Below are 17703 nucleotides of genomic sequence, written 5' to 3' on the forward strand. Positions count from 1 at the left end.
AACTCTGGTCGCTACAGGATTCCCCTCCTAGAGCGGTGTTACTGGTATCGTAGAGGAAAGCGAGTTTCCGTTGAGCCCTGGTAACACCGGTCGATACGATCGATTCCATATGTCGTAGGATAGGTGGTGGTGGGGCGAGCTGGCGGTTGGTGCAGCTGGCGGTCGATGCTGCTGCAGGTAGCGACGGTGCATGCGAAATCGATTAAGTGCACTTTCGGGCTTTCAGCGTTCAGGTCGGTGTCGACGGCGGAGACATCGAAGTCGTGTTTTGCCGGCTCGTCAACTGTTGTTCGGGCGATGGCAGTTGGGACATCGGAGTTATGCGCGCGTCCGGTCATCGGCGGGCGATCGAGTGACGGTATCACGAGGCCGATATGGTCGTGGTCGTTCGTTGCTTGGGTTGGTTTCAGGCGGTTGACGGAGATTAGCGTAGCTGTCCGTTACAAAGATCTGAAACGACTTCGAAAATTTGTGTAAGTGCTTGGTATGAAGCGTGATACGTTTGTTGCGGCGACGGTCGAATGATATGTTGCTATGGGCGAGCAACTGTTCCAATCGGTCAAAGTGCCAGACGGTGTCCTGTAGGAACGTTGAAACAAGTGTCGATACGTTTCGGTTTGATATCGTTCGGGTCAGCAGGTAAGCACATTGGTGCTGGTCGATAGCGGTTACCCTGGCTGAGCGAAAAAGTACCCGATGATGTCTGGGCAAGTGGATGAGCAGGAAAGCAGACGAATCCTGTTCCCCCTTACGGTCCTGCCAAACGAATCGTAGTGTCATCGGTTGGGCGAAGGATCTCGCTTTAGGGTTCGAGTAGCGGTCGATGTGGGGATTATGCTTCGAGGTCGGCATACGTAGCGTGTAGCGTTTTCGGTCGGGCCGCTGTGCGGCAGATTCGGTATCGATTCGATTAATCGCTTAGGTGTCGGCATCGGTAGCGACGAAGAAACGTGGGAAGGCGATCATTTTCCGTTGATACTTATCATCGGAAGTTTTTGATGGTTCGTGGTTAGGAAGTCGATTGCGTACTGTTTCGTTGCGGTCCATGGTGGCACGAACAAAGAGACCGGCAGTTAACGCCTCCTGACCGAATAGGTAGTGGTCGGTAGATTGTTCGAAAGCTAATAGAAAGCTTGGGTGCCTGGCGCGGACTGGAAGGTAGTCGTCTTCGGCGGTCCGGATGCGAGGTCGGTTATCGGTCGGTTGCGAGGTACCGCATGGTCGGCGGTCGGCGGCGGTTTTCCCGTTGGGGTAGCACATCATTTTTTTATTCGCTGCAGAATGTTCGCAGTTAGTTGTAAAAGGGTGGATCTTACATAGCACGATGATGATGACGTATGATCGTTGTCGTGGTGACGGCGTGCGTAGTGGCGTCTTCGCGGGGCCTGCTGTCAGCGGCCCTCCCGGTCGGGTAGATCCACGCGAACACGATGATGGCGGCAGCGGCTCTCTCGTCTATGGTGTTAAGCGGTGATGATGACGCAAACACTCCTGGTTGTCTCCACGTTCATGCACGGGTAGAGGTGAGAACGATGAAGTGCGTCGGTTCGCATGATGGTGTGCGTCGTCCTTTTTCGTGAGCAGCAAATGGTGTCTTCTCACATACGGCGGAATTGTGTAGACAAAATGGCGGCGTCGTCTTTCTTGTCGGCTGGATCCAAGCGGGTTCGCCTTCGAGCTAAATAATCGTGATGGCGGCGATGTGTCACTACTGCTACGGCTGGGTAATTTGCGTGCGCAACTCGACGTTGGTGTCCTCCTTCTTGATCGCACCCGTAGATCGAAGCACACACAAACGGAAAATTCCCAGTAGCACGAGGTATAGAAACAGCTTGCGAGGTGGTGATCGGCGTCGAGGAGACCACCAGCGGAGATTGTCGTCGATCCGCTTCCAAGAATTGCGTCGATTGCGTCAGCCGTCGAAAGAAGGATGGAATTTTTCTGCTGCGCCGATGATGGTGTGTGTGCGCTTGTCGCGCTTCGAGGCGGCGCGCGTGTGTGCGGGTGGTTCTTTTGTTCGCTGAATGCAGAAACGCTCCGTGTAGCTACGGGCGCACTAACACGGCGTTGCTGCGTTTTTTCGTCGGCCCGCACTCAACGTCCTGTGAATGATGAAAGGGCGCTCGTTGCACACTTTACAGGGAAAGGGGGGAGGAGGCCAGCTGCGTTGCCGGTACCTCTAACGCTGGTAGCACTCCCGGTCGTAGGCACACACACACACGCGTTGTCTTCTCTGCGTCGATCTCCGATGCCGGTGGCACGTTTTAACACGTTCAACGCGGTACAAGTTTGCGATGCGTAGTACACACACACACTCACGTACGAATTCGCGGCGTCGGTTGCGGATCACGTCGGGGTCACCAGTTTTAGGGGATCCCGACGGCATGCCGCGGCGGGTTGCAAATCACGTCGGGGTCACCAGTTTTAGGGGATCCCGACGGCATGCCGCGGCGGGTTGCAAATCACGTCGGGGTCACCAGTTTTAGGGGCGCCACAAAAGTGGTCCCTAATTTTTTAAAGAAATACGCAACACGCTTTGCGAACTACGTTTTTGGTAGAATTCGATTTATTCTTTTCTTTTAAGCCGCGGAACGGTGAGTTCGGGAGAGACGCGAAAATTAGTGTTGTTCGTTCGAGAGTTGCCGGAGAAGAAGTGTGTGTTGGGTAAGCCGGACGGATATGCGCGTGTCGGTGTTGAAACGTTTAGGACGAGAGAGAGCGTGTATGGAGCAAGCCACCGTTTTTATAGCTGCGGTGCAGCATGCTACCACTGTTTGTCCTGCTCTAGCTTTGTGTGCAGTCCCTGCCTAACTAGCCCGTTAAACATTTTCTGTCGGTAGTTCTAGGTGTGCGCACCAGATGGAACTCTGGTCGCTACATATGCATCGCTAGAACTAGAACGGCGATACAATTGTTTAAATACTAAACTCCAATGGAAACCACCAGCACTGAAGCAAGTGAGATTTGAGTAATGGTCGTTGTTGTTGATACCCACGTATCTGACCACACGACCATTCATATAGATTTTTGCTCGGAAAGTTAGAAGGCTATATAGGTCATGATAAGAAGAAACTTGTCGAAACACATTGCAAGAAAAGGATAGCAATATAATGATTAGTTTTAATACGCCATCTATTGATCAAACCAATGAAGCTGTGGAGCTTTCATTTTTTTTCTATGGATATTCAATTTTCCAGTCGTTTAAGCTTAATCTGTGGCGCTTGGGTGGGCTCATCAAAAACCGGCACGGAATAATTACATTAATAAAAGCACTGTTAATAGTTTATTCTTTTATTACCGGCTTTATCAGATGCCCTCAGGAACACAAGGCCCCCAGGGAATGCAGGCAGTACATAAAACGCCACCACCGGATCAGCTGAAGCAATAGCAGAACACGTGTATGAGTAAGTGAGATGACGAAGCGAAGATGCTAATATGGCAATATATGAAATGAAGGAGCCCGTGGGGACAATGAGGGAGAGATGGAGGGAGTGGCGGAGTGTATTTATTATTTTGGTCATTTAATTTTGTCCACCAACACAGTCGTAGCCAGTGCCAGCTTTTTGGCGGCCATCTTGAACTCTCAAAACCCCTCACAACACCTTTAAAAAACGCTCGCCAGAGAAAAAATCGCACCGATTTGGAGCGTTCGCGGGCTCACAAACTGCAGTACAGGTAGTCCCGGAGATACATGGTACCTCTTATACGCGGATTTGGAGATACGCGTTTTTCTCAATTTGGCAATTATTTGATCAAATTATACTAATTTGACACATCAATTGTAAGATTCCAAATAATTACCCTTTTGTTAAAAACCATTTCAAAAGGTTTAAAACTGTTACATTAAGTCAGAACTATATCGAATAATTTACTATGTGACTAAAACCACCTTTTACTTCCAAAAGTATCCTAAAATAAATGATGTTTTGGTGGGAAATTACGAGATTCGACTTACGCGGAAATTCGATATATACGGTATTTTGCAATCGTTTTTGATCCCCATTAACCGTGTATCTCGTGGACCTCCTGTAATTTGTTGCCCGAATTGGATTGATTTACAATTAATCGTTCATTACTATGCCACATTGTCAACGAGCCCAAGGTTGCTACAGCTTTTTGAAATGCATTCAAATGTTGTAGCCGTTGCGCGCGCTTCAATTCCCATTCTAAGTGATTGTACTGGTGGGAACAAGGATGAAGGGAATGGAAAGCTTTATTTTATTTTCAATCCCCGAAAAGGAATTTAACAGATGTGGCTTTTTTTGCAATCATAATTTCATACCTCTTTCGTCACAGGTAAAAACACTGGTGATTTTGAGCAAACGGGGAACAGCACTGGTGAATTTGAACAAATGCGGAAATACCACTTTCTCAATGATGTATTTCAAAGCACAACGGAAGTAATTGCATTTTATATGTCTTTTTATCATGTAGGGAAAATGTTTTCTTATGCACCTTTAAACCATTCGACAATCGACAGTTATTCCCACGCGGGTCGTGCAGCAGATCCCACCAGGGAGCCACTGAACCGTTGCTGTGCTGTACTTGCCCTTCGCACATAGCTTTCACTGCCTTCAATGTTACAACTGCACACTTTATATCTCTCTTCCGTTTTCTTTTCTGTTCCACGGCATAGGAACAGGCAGTCATTTGCATGCCCTTCTGCCTAATGCGATACGCACTTTCTATTACTTACACTCTTTTTCTTTCTATCTGGCCACGCACTCGATCCAGCATCTTCAATTAATACAAAACAGCCTCCTCGACCTACTAGTCATTCTCTTACAAGCTGTTAGTATTTTATCATTTTTACAAGAAAAATCTATTTTAAGGATTGGTACTTTGATTTACTAAATTACTTGCTCAACGCAATAAACTTCTCTGTTATTCGGCATGTTATTTACTGCACATCACCACCTTCACTCTACACGAAACATGTGTGACTATCGCAAAAGTGTTGTGTATAATCAATTGATGTAGTAAAACAATATAAAAGTGAAAGTAGAACATATAGCCACCGCTTCGGTAAACATTTACAACGAGCATTGTCTATGTCGTATAAATTGTATAAATTGAATGAACTGTAGATGGAAAGTTTTCTTACTTGCGGGACGATGTTTCGATGAACCACATGGCGAAGGAAAACAAACCAAAGAAGATAAAGGATGATACTTTTAGTTTAAATAATTCGAGACAAATTGCGAAGCATGAAAATAACGTACATAGCACATCGAAGCATATTTCATTCCATTCCTCATCTACCAGGCATACAGCAGCATCCACCTTATTATGCGCTTCCCCTACATTCTATTCTTTTATCATTTCGTTTTGCTACTCAGTCTTTATTCGGCATGGTAGTTCTAAATTCTGAAAATAAAAGGGTGAGTAGTAAAGAATGAATTATGATCTTTAATTTAACTCAACTTAATTTAAGGACTCAAATTCAACCTTAGAAAAGGGAAAGAAAGGGAAAAGAAAAAAGATAAAAACAATATTGCAATGCCGCGCAAACTATGAGTTAGTTACCTGCCTTTACAATATTATGTTTCTTTACTTTGTATTGTTAATTGGATGCTACCGTTAGCGCATCCATGCAAAAGCATCCATGTGGTTTGTTGTTTCGTGTTCTCCCATTGAGTTTCTATTCCCGAACAAGCTGCTGCCTGTTTGGATTGGAGGCTATATTTTAGAAAGGTTTCAAATAAAAGGCTTGGGTGTATAGTTATTTCCTTCCTTTCCTTTGCCATCATCCTATGGAATGGGAAAAGACACCCTAGCATAGAGCGTTGTTTGCCGTTCTGTACCCTTCGTACTAATTAGACAGAGATGGATAATGATTCCCACACTTTTGGCCATCGCTGCAATTGTTCATTTGTTTGGTGTTTCAACACATTATACGTTAATTTTAACGGAATTTTAAAATGAATGGTCTTTATACCACCCTCACAATGCTCCTCTAATCGCTGATCGTCCATCATGCATGGCTAAAATTTGGGTTGGGTGTTTCTCCTCGGTTGGAAACTCAGAAGGAAGAATCTCTAGCTGCATGTTTAATAACGCATGCATGTGTAGCAATCTTTGAGCGTGCTATTATCAACCGTTCGAAAGGTATCATTCTACCATTTTGACAATACGCGGTGTCTCACTCACTTGTTTTTGAGTTATTCTTTCCATATACACATTCTTCCCTCCTTAACGAAGATCGGTCATATGTAGCTCAGCTCTTGACTATTTCTTTCATCATACCATACCACCGATCGGCCATAAGATAGTCTGCTACTACTGTGCAAATGTATGTAAATGTGTGTATTTCGAGACATTAACCGAACTTTTTGTTTACGTACCTTCACTTTACGTTCATATTCGTCACTAGTTGTAATATTATTTTTTTGTTTTATATTTTGTTGCAGCTTTGTCTCCGTTCCGATCATGCACTTGTGCATGAGTACGCCAGTACGGTGTTTATCTCTATCGCTTCATTGCCCTTTTCCGTGGCTCCTAGCCCTAGCCTGCATGCTACACGCATCTACTAGAAACTGTAGATGGATCTGTATGGGGGGAGGGGAGTGGACCTGCGGACCCTTTCCCGGGTGTCCGGTGGGTGGTCCGTGTTAATTCATTCCCTCTGTCCAGTCCTTCGTAATGCTTCTATTAACTGATTTATTTACTTCTAAGTCGTCCATCTAATTTAGATCATTTCATTATCAACTAAAATTAAGAGCATCCTGCTCCTGCTCTACCATCCTCACTTAACTGCTTTCTTTCTTCCCTTCCAAAGACCCCGTTATTTTCTTTTAGCGTCATTTTTGTGTGTGTGTGTGTGTTTTTTTTTCATTCTAACTAATTCTTACTTTTCTGCTGTGGCTTCTATTTGCTTTGCTTCCTAACGCTTACGTGTATGATCCCTTCCATTTCGTTTGTTGTGTATGTTGCTAGATGTCGCTAGTTTGTAGCTGTCAGTATCCCCTTAGTCTTTTCCGGTTTTAAAAACTAAACCTACTCAAAACATAGATTTTACACACGAACCAATTGAAACAAAATGGTACGTCCTTCTCTGTCACCAGCGCCACACACTAGCCAGTGAGTGTGATTAGCTGCTGTTTGTACAACACAACGATTCTTGCAAAACATGCAGAGCCATATCTGACAAAATCTGACAATCTGATCTCTTTGAAATTTTCAATCACATGCCAAGGAATTGCAAACATTCCAAAGCTGAGTTTGCTTCCCTGTTAACAGCATTCATTGCCATCGTCATATTCATTTCTGTTTTTAGCTTATTAATTGAGCAGTGCTTCCATCGTGTAAGGATGTGGCGGTTGTTGTTGAGATTGGTTCTGTTGTCGTTGTAAAAGACTATGTTGATGATAGTTGCTGTGGTGTGATATCGGTGGCGCCAGTTGCGAAGAATGCTGTTGATGATGCTGTTGATATTGCTGATGCTGAAGCAGCAGTTGCTGTTGCTGTAATTGATGTTGCTGTAGTTGGGAACTGTTGTAGTGGCGCAAATTGGGCTCATGTAGATGCTGTTGCTGTTGCTGCTGCATTCCTTGCTGAGTGGTCTGGGGATGTGGTAGGTGAAGGTGGGAATGATACTGCTGATGCGAGTGCCGTTGTGAATTGGACTGTTGCTGACGTTGGTGCTGTTGCTGTAGTTGTGGCTGTTGTTGCTGTTGCTGTTGCTGTTGCTGTTGCTGTTGATGATGATGCTGATGAAGATGGTGGTGATGCTGCTGCTGGGAAAAGTGCATGTTCTTCGGCGGTTCGGGTCAGTCTAAGATTACAACCTGCAGATCACTTTTATTGCTGTCGGTAGCGATCACACCACTAGCACCACTACCTCCACCTCCGCTACTGCTGCTATTTCCACTATTGTTGTTACTACTGCTACTGTTCGTTAGACCAGTCACGCCGGAAGACACTAGCGACGTTCCGGTGGATCCTCCAGACAGTGAAGGTACGCCTCCCACTGGCGATATAACAGAGCCTCCCGCTGCTCCCAGCGTTCCACTGAGAGCGAGAGTCGAGGCCGCTGACAGTGGATGAACTCCTGCCAGGGCTGCTGCCGCCGCTAGGTTGAGATTTAGATTCGCTGAGGTGGGATGTTGCACAGCACTCGCCGCAGCTAGTTGTGCCGCGTGACCCAGCTGGGCCGTGAGCTGCGCCGGCAGACTAGGTGTCACAGACGCCACTGGCAAGAGGGCTGCCACGATCGCCGAGTACTTGGGATGCAAATTTCGCCAAGGTTTTCGTGCTGCACGACGCAACTCTACTATTGGAATTTCCCGCCGTAGTTTACTGTCGAAAATGAATTAAATATATAGTTAGTGAAACATGTCCGATCGGATTGTGCTTAGAAAGATATAAGGGGTTTTGTTCTACGAAAAAAACAACACATACCGGCCAGCTTTGGTGGAACGGTAGAACACATCATCCGGAGCATCGTTCCAGCTGATCACCTGTTTTCGTCCCGAACCAGTTCGAGCCATTTGGGCAATTTTTGGTTTTCCATTCATCTGTAAGGGATCATGATCATGATCATAAAACCAATTTAAATGCTGTTCTCATTTCACTCTCACGAGTTTTTTTGGTTTTTCGACTTACATGATGTCGAGGAAGAGGTTGTCCAGCGGATTGAGCAGCTGCAATCATAGCCGCATATTGTTCGGGAGTGGGCCGATGTGACGGTCTGGGATCTTTATTAGGCCGCTTAGCCGGCGGTGCCACAGTAGCTGAAATAATAGATTATTTTACGTTTTAGAGTAAGGTTAATACATGAAAATAAAGCAACAATAAAAAACACATTCTTACCATCGATACCATTTGCATCTTCGTATGGACGTCGTTTCAATGACGTCGCCCCAGATGAACTCCCTGTTGGGGTCGGCCCGCGCGGTGGACTGCTAGTCGACATAGCGCTTGCATGTAGATTAATCGCTGGCATACCACTATTAGCGATTGTCCCGGTAGTCACACCTGTACTACCCGTGCTTCCGCTTCCAGCCACAGCAGAGCAAGCAGCCCCAACGGAGTTGCTGTTTGTACCACTGACTACAATCGGCGTTACCGCTAGTCCCCCGGACCCGACCAACGGAGCTAATTTACTGCCCAACGCACCACCCACCGTTCCCGGAAGTGTTGCTGCGCCACCCAGAATACCCGCCGCCGGCGAGGTGACCGCATTCGGTGGTTTGCCAGCCTCTTCACCCTTATTTGGTATCCGGTCGTACAACAGTGTGCCGTCCGGAGCTTTCGGTGGTTTCGGAAAAGCTACCACATCTGGCTTGGGCATGTTTTCTTTCGGTGTTAATACCAACCATTCGTTAACACTAACGCCCGGGTTTCCAAGTCTGTTTGCAATCTGTGTCACGCTGCCGCGATCCTTCTTGCGGAACGTAAGCAACCGACGGATGTCCGATGCACTTTTCCCAGCTTCGGCGTTAGCAACTGCAAGTGTGATTTACATGTTACACAGTTACCGATGGTACCTGTTTTTTTCGGGATGTATTGTATTACTTACACTCTTGCTTCACGCTGGCAATGTTGATCGCGTAAGACGGTTGACGGGCCGCCTTCTTCGAACGTATAATGTGACGACATAACCGCCGTGACAACCGCGTCGTTAGAGTCGTGTGCAAATAGAATGCAGTTCGAGTTTTCATTATAGGCCGAGGTGAACCAGATCGTATCTGTATGCCGTGCGCTTGTGCGTAGTGCCTAGCGAGATGGGCCTTCAGTTTAAACTCCTTACCACAGTTCACAATCGAACATTTAAAGGAAGGGCTGAAATGATGACGAAGCACAAATGGAACAGGTTCAAATGTCGTTTTTCTTCTTCTTATTCTTCTTCGGCACACATACCTATGCGGTCGATGGTTACTTAAACCGCCCGGGGATGCTGTGGCCACGGTCGCACCTCCAAGCCCTCCAATAGGACCGGAACTAGCCACTATTGTTAGATCGTCGTCAATATCGCTCCCGGGGTTACGCTTCTTCAGCGAAACTGGTGAAGCATTGCTGCTACTGGTGTTGATCGTGGCCACCGGATCGACCTCCCCGTTGTCCGCTAGCCTAGATGCAACCTTAAGGCCTCCGTAACGCTTCCAATAGGTCCAACAGTTCTGACACAGCCGATTGTTGAGGTGCACTGGACCCCAGGAGTACCACTAGTAGGGAAACAAAATGCCGGTTAATGCAGTGGGTTACAGCACCCCGCTCATGCACATTTTCCTATTTAATTAGTACCTGCGGCGAAGCCATAGTAGCACAAGATTCACATGCCTTGGTACTGCTATAAATCATCATGTCCACGCTGCCCCCGTTAGAATTTCCATTCAATATGCCCTTGTTGTTGTTTGTTATCAATGCCGGGCTCGGTTTGGTGTAGTTCGGAATGTAGACCTGCTTCAACTTGGATTCCGCTTCGACCGCCTTCACACGTTTCTGCTGCACGTAGCGATCCGTCGTTTTCCACATGTAGTAGTATTCCACTATGCTTTTTAACGTCTTCCACGGCAGCTGAAATAACAATCAAAGAAAAGGATCGTTACTATTTTTTCAACAACCATTTGCAGCATGCCCACACACTCGGTACACTATTCTTCAGCCAATTGTGACCATTGTCTACCAGATACTGGACACTAGCTCGCTACTTAACTCACAGATACAGAGACAGGGGGAAGGGGGGAATGATAGAAAATCCTCAAAAGGTACTTTACTGCCATTTACTCACAAAGTCGTTTCTGATATCATTGAAGTCCTTGCCGTACTTATCGAGCGCATCTTCGAACAGGTTCGCCTCAGAGGAGCTCCATTCCTCCATCTCGTCCCGGCAAAGAACAGGCCCACTCGATGGAACCAGCGAACACATTGCAGTCTCTATCGAATAGTTGTGTTTGTGGAGTGTGTCCATAGCATGAAACTGCGGATTATAAAACGTCGAATACGGTAAGCGACTAGGGTGATATTTCGCAAGCTAACACAGGAGGATGTTCATCGCTCCCCACTCACCAAGGTAATATCACGGCTTGCAGCTGCAGCGGACATATGCAGGGACGGTTGCTTGACAGAGCTGGTACAGTCGAGCGCCCTCGCAAAGGTGCCTACCGAACGCGAAACTACCAGAAACTGATCGATCTTCTTGTCGGTAAGCGAATGCTGCGGCGTCCAAACAAGCGTCTCCAATTCCTCTAGGTTGCGTTCATCCTTTTCGCCTGGTTTCAGCATTTGCTGCAGATCTGTCTGATAACGAGCACCGACACGAATTTCGCCCTTATCCGCTAGCAACGTTTTCTGAGTCGGATCGAATACGAGGCAGTAAAAAAACGTGTCCTGCAAGAGCGAGATAAAGGAAATTAAACAGTAGGTAAACCGCACTAAGTTCATCCTAACATTGACCAACAACACGTCGGATTTACTCGATCACCAGTTTCATAATGTCGCCGGTTTGGAAATCGATCCTTTACTACTACTCACGTCTTTGTTCAAGTAACTGAGCAATGATTCCTCTTCGTTCAGCAGCGTTACGGAACACCTTCCCCGTATCTGGGTGGCGGGAAGTGTTTCGACTTGGCGCGACAGGAACAGTTCTCGCTGCTTCATCTGATGTCGTTGTTTTGGGTTAAGATGTTCCCCCCGTTCACTGCCGCCTCCACCATTGTTGGGACTGTTGTTTCGTTCCTCCTCCAAAGCGACTGTAAATGGAATGTTAAAACAAGGAACTACAGTTAAAGATTGTACATAAAAATATGAAAAATATAATTTAAGTAACATAAACACCGAGAATCATTGCATCAAATAAATGGTATCGGCAGAAACGATTAATAGCTATTCGCGTGAAACCCTCAACTCAATTACTGCCGATATTGTTAGAAAGATTTAAAAAAAATAATTCCTTATATTTATGTATGTGCCAGGCGAAATTCAAATTAATTAACCCTGCACATAACGTGCATTTGCCGGTTTTTAGTATAGATGCTAGGAAAGCAAGCAAGCTATCCAACTACGGACAGCGTAACGAGCTACGCACATACACAGTAAGGAGGAAAATATATCATCCTCCTTTTGCTTCCTTCCCCAATGTACTCTAAAGCCGCGGCGCAACGGAGAAATCGTCGCTTGACTCTTTCGCTGCTTGCCATCATCAGCAGCATCGTGCGAAACAACAACCGGAAGGCGACCGTATTAATTAAGCATGCATGCAATCAATTTCATGCATGTTCGCGTCATCGTCGTTTTAGCGTTTGGCCAGTATGGGCAGCATCATCGTATACGCATTTGATGCACCGCACCATGCTAAGCCCGTTGCACTCCCACCTACACATGCAATCATGAATCCGGAGCCTAAGCTTCTATGTGCTTTTAGAGTTAGCGAAAACGTAAAATTTTCTCTCTGATATCACAAATTAAGCAAGCAATATGTAAGTTAAGAGCGAGGTAAAAGTGAACTGATTTAGAATCACTTTGTGTGTGTTTTTCTTTGTTTTACCGAGGCTTTGAGCTTAAAGGCCGAACAATCGGGTTAATATAATGACAATCAAGGAATCAATTACAAACTATCTTCTTTTAATTAAAATTGAAAAATTGTAGTATTTTTGTGACTGTTTTTTTGTTGTTGTTTCCGTTCAAACCCTACTAGGGCATTTTTCATCCACATTTGCCTTAACATCTCTCAATTGTCTGCTGCTCCGTTGCACTACGTGATATCGCGGCCATTGCGACTGGAAACGTGCGCTGGTCGAATTTGCAACGCCGCATTGTGAAGGATTTTCTATCAAATACACGTCCAACCACCATCCCCACCCACCGTCCATATCCGCACAAACGTTCGAACGATTTCGATTTTCCCACAGCATTCTATATAAAGCATCACGAGCTGCAGGGTGTTATGGTAAGGACCGCACTGCCGCCTTCACTCAACATCCCAGCCCCTCCCCCCACCCTCGCCACCACTCACCCATTCCTTCCATTTCACTCCCTCATCACGCACATAATGACGCTGTATTTGCGCTTTGTTTACGCACACCATTACGCATGCAAGTCCGTTTGCTGCTGTTTGCCTGATTTCGGATTCCAGCACAACACACAAATCAATGGTGTCCTTTTCTGTTCTTCCGACCTGATCCCCGCCGCCGCCACAGCCGACGACACCACCATCTGCCATTTCCGTCCCGTACCGACGATGCTTTGGGTTCCGATATCCCTTCTTGCTTGGGTGGAAACTGGTTGGCTTTTCCCTTCTATTTTGCGAGTGCAATTTAAACGCAACCCGGGCGCAATGTGTACGCAAGCAAATAGGCCTCACACTCACGTGTACACATACAAATACATAAGCAGCCAGGGTACACCGACCGGTGCGGTGTGTGAGCGTGGAAAACCTTTGCCGCAGTTTCTACAAAGCTCGCGCGCCTTGTCTGCCCGGGTTAGAAGAGTGAGCCAAAAAACGGTAGGGATAGGGTGTTGTGCTTCGCAGGTCCACTGCCTGTCTCAGTGTAAAGGACTTTGAAGCAGAAATTTAATATACGCGGGTATATTCGTATTCTAGCGCGTCCGTACGTGTATCTGGGTTTCGGTTTTAGTTTATTTTCTTCTTTTTTTACGTAAGGGAAAGGTTGTTAGCTTGAGAGGTGGACCGGACCAGGGCGGTTCGAGGTGGTGGTTGAGGTTAGAATTGATGAGGCTTTTTTTTAGCATGCATCCCATTGCGCCAGTCACACCGAGCAGAACGAGAAGGTGATGGTGCTGGTGGAGTGGTTGAGTGTGAGTGCCCACTTCAGTTTTTGGCGAAATTCGATTTTTGGTTCACCGTCGCACCTCTCCCTCCCCACATCAATTACCTTCCAGCTCCCCGGGGGCCGACCGAGCGCTTCATCCTGTCCCATATTGCGGGAAAGCTGCCGAAGCGTGGAAAAGTTTGACAGACTTCCATGGCAACATGACGACCAGTATTAGTTATTGGGCTTAGGCCTGCAATGGGGTTGTGCGTTAATCGACCACGATCACTATGGAACCAATTCTGGCTGACTTTCTCATCTTTAACGAATATTACACATAATGTGGAAGTTGATGATGTATTTGAATATCCGTAGTACATACTTTGTTTTTCTTTTTTCAACGTTATTTGAATGTTGGTACTTAATATGAGCTTTATATTATTCTAAATAATCCATTAAAATGTAGTTAAACTAAAACGTAGGACACCAAACGTTAAATAACCTTTTTTCTTTTTCTGTCTTTCGTTGAACATATACATTTGACACACAAGTGCAGGATTTGTTTAGTATGTTCAAAATTAAGTAAATTAAGAATCAACTAGAACAAGCAAGTTCAACACAAATATATAATTGCCACCCCTGATGGTAACAACAGGGTTGCTAAGGATACCGCACAACCGCACATCAGTGCCTAAAAAAAAATAGTAAAAATAAATAAAACAACATGGAAGCACTTTCATCTTTCATTTTGGGGCGAAAAGTGTCGCTGCTATCGCATATCGACGGCAGAAAACCACCTTTTTCATCCGCCCCTGGAGACGACTTTTTTTATCCAAGTAAACGGAGCGTAACTGACGCGGGAAGGATAATGCAGGTCCCGCGCATGGTGAGATATATTTTCCACAGTTGCGTTTGCGTTTTGCAAGTACCCAAAACTCGATGACGGCGGCATTGACGTTGGCGATAGGTATTGCCGAATAAAAGGCAGAAACGGCAAGGGACAGGGTGCCAAATTTAGGAGTTTGGATGGCAGGGCGGGGAGATTGAACCAAACTTTCACCAATGAAGGAGAAAGGTGCGTGAAGGGGTGCGAGAGTGTATGAGAGAAAGAGCGAATGAAACTGAGTGCTCAATATTTAATGAAATTTCTCCCACTTTTCTAATTGCGCAGGAGAACAAACCATCTACCCCGATGACGGACTCTTCTGCTATTACCCGATCCAATATAGACGCTGGGCCCCGGGAAAACCACGCTACATCGCAACCTTCCACTAGATGGAAGCGTTTCCAGGGCGGAAAATGAAAGCAGCAACGTGTACGAGGAGCGCACCGTGACGGTTTTTGTGTATCGAAAATTTTCGTATAATCTTCTCCCTTCTGCATTTCCACCCTTGTGGTGGTGCCCTTTCTTCACAGAAAAAACGGCATCAAAAACACAACCGATTCCGGCATGCCGGGCACTAGTGTAGTGTTTGGGCAGAGGAAATGTGTGGCTGGAAAAAAGGGGAATGTGGTGACGGGAAACCCATTTTCGCGAATGGAGATGAAAAAAGGATCTGAGCCCGGCGCTGCTGCTCTGCAATGTTTGCGGCGGTATCCGGTCGCTCTTTTGGTTAGAGGATTTACATATCAGTTACGCACACACATACACACAAATATCGTGTACGCAGCAGTACATCCCACATACATGCATAACGAGCGAAATGACTTGTGGTGAGGTATCCATCCAAGTAAACGGAGCATAAACGGCACACGCACCCGATCAAGCGTCCATTCAACACGGAAACAGTGCCACCAACTGGCTACAGATGGCGCTGTATAATCCCACGAGAGCAGTGTCGAGGTGTTTTGGGAAATGCTACGAATTTTCACCTTTAAACGGGAAAAGGATTGAAATAGAATATAAGATAATTTATTTCTATGTGCAGAGCTTTTAACGAAGTCTACCAATCTTTCGAATTTGATATGTCACTAAAGTCCTTTAAAGACCGCATATGCGCCAGAACATAGTCGACAAGTTAGGTTAAGTAACCTAAGTTACACCGTTTTCCAGCCCAAGTAAACAATGGTAAGCTGCTTTTGAACATTGTTCAACTATAAGTAATCATTTGTCGGTCAACTGAAATGCTGATACTTTTCCGAACTTCGTTCAATCGTAAGGAAACCGCGTTAGCGATGGGTAGACGCGAACAAGCCGACACGAAACAAACTGTATCGATTTTGGCCAGAAACTCCTGCCAGTGCTTTACGCGAATACGGGAAATATGTTAGTGTTTTTACTAAATTTGACCATTTCTGGAGTGACGTAAACGCAAAACTGCACTGATCGCACTGTGAAACGTAAAAAAAACAGTTTTATGAAAAAAAAATCAGAACCACGGAAAAAAAAACAAATTATCCCTTCTTATCTGGTGGTACAATCGTCAACTCGAACGACTTAACAACATGCCCGTCATGGCTTCAAGCCCCGAATGGACCGTGCCGCCATACGTAGGACTGACTATCCTGCTATGGGGGGGAATCAATAAAGTCACTGAAAGCCAAGTAGTGGTACAGGCAGGCTTTGACCGACAACGGTTGTTGAGCCAAACAAAGAAGAAGAAGGAGTGGCAATAAAACTCATTTGAAACTAGCTTACCGATTTCGATCATATTTAATCTTTTTGCGAACGATATTACCTGATTTTCACTGTATAAATAAAGCAACAACAAAAATATCAAATATAAAAAAATCTTTGTTTTGACTCAAAATCACGGAAGCAAATAAACCCCCAATTAACCTATTACGTTTAATGCGACAAAGTTTCGACTGTAAAACGAATTAAACATCAAACAGTGTAAGTTAGAGAAATTCGCAGCTGTATATGATTTGATTGCATTGAAACATAAAATTAACCAATGCATTTCTACGTTATACTTAAATAACTCAGCCATTTAACCCCCTCCTTCGAAACATTGTCCCTTCTCGATGGTATTTTGTAACATTTTAAAGTACCATTTAAATCTGATAAAGTGCAAAATCAATAATCAAACTCATTCGCACCTGCCCACCCGACCCCGATGTGCGCGACAGTGGAACAACAGTTGTTCCCGGGAAAAAAAGCTGACCGCTCTCAGCGGTCAACCACAAAACCACAATTACCAGTCGCGTGCGTTTCTCGATGGCGCCAGTTCAACAAGTGATGATAAAAGCGATTTTAAAAAGATGAAATAAAAATACCATGCCCGCGTTGCACCGCAGCACACCAAAACATAATTATTATGCTCCAGTTCCATATCCACACAATTCCGGCCACTGTCGCTCCGGGACCTTCTCTGCCTAGTTAGCGTGATTTATTCATCACGAGGCGCGCTCTTGTTTTTCAATTGAATCATTTCATTCGCTTTCAGTGCAACATTGAAATGTGAATTGATACGTGGGGCAGAATTTTATCGTAAAAATGGAGCATCTGATTTCCGACACTGGCGACATGGCGGCCGCATATGCAAGCGCAACTCCCGCCCCACACGCACCTCATATTATTTATTATATCCCAACATACCTTTCAGCAATATTCACAATGAACTTTCAACAATCGATAAAATGGCCAAGGGCATAATGCAAAGGCTATCTCAGAAAATTGAAAAACATGTCAATCATTGGTTCCTCTTTAAATATGTTTAACAGCATGGGTTTGACTGTGGTAATTGAAGAAGGTTGAGGTATTCAATTCAGAATATATGGCCAACAGCAAATTAATTCACATACAAAATTTCTGTGATGGATAGTCACTATGTGATCATTATGACTAGAAATAAAACAAAAATACTTTGCAATCGCCAGAGAAATTATTAGTATCGTAAGAATGGTAATAGTCGGCCAATCAGAAACGATTGTAAAGGATTTCTTACCAAAGGAGGAGGATCCTAATAAGGGTAGTGAGTAAGTGAGTTAAACGTTCCGTTTAACGGTAATAAGGGAGGTTATATTCCACACAAGATTCCACGCAGAT

General features: G+C 45.3%; 1 protein-coding gene across 9 annotated transcripts in view; it reads right to left on the reverse strand.

Moving 5' to 3' along the window:
• Positions 1 to 7769: 7769 nt before the first annotated feature.
• The window catches only part of LOC120947939 (metastasis-associated protein MTA1), a 34738-nt gene continuing 24804 nt past the window's right edge, over positions 7770 to 17703 (reverse strand). For all 9 annotated transcript variants that reach the window (XM_049608052.1, XM_040363788.2, XM_040363785.2 and 6 more), the window contains 10 exons: positions 11476 to 11693; positions 11011 to 11331; positions 10733 to 10921; positions 10246 to 10518; positions 9862 to 10166; positions 9521 to 9783; positions 8812 to 9447; positions 8605 to 8732; positions 8401 to 8516; positions 7770 to 8298 (listed from right to left, as the gene is read on the reverse strand). In XM_049608052.1, the coding sequence (XP_049464009.1) occupies positions 7770 to 8298; positions 8401 to 8516; positions 8605 to 8732; positions 8812 to 9447; positions 9521 to 9783; positions 9862 to 10166; positions 10246 to 10518; positions 10733 to 10921; positions 11011 to 11331; positions 11476 to 11693 (2978 nt within the window). The remainder of the gene's footprint in view (positions 8299 to 8400; positions 8517 to 8604; positions 8733 to 8811; positions 9448 to 9520; positions 9784 to 9861; positions 10167 to 10245; positions 10519 to 10732; positions 10922 to 11010; positions 11332 to 11475; positions 11694 to 17703) is intronic.

The sequence above is a fragment of the Anopheles coluzzii genome, chromosome 2 (genome assembly GCF_943734685.1).
Source record: "Anopheles coluzzii chromosome 2, AcolN3, whole genome shotgun sequence".
NCBI lineage: Eukaryota > Metazoa > Arthropoda > Insecta > Diptera > Culicidae > Anopheles > Anopheles coluzzii.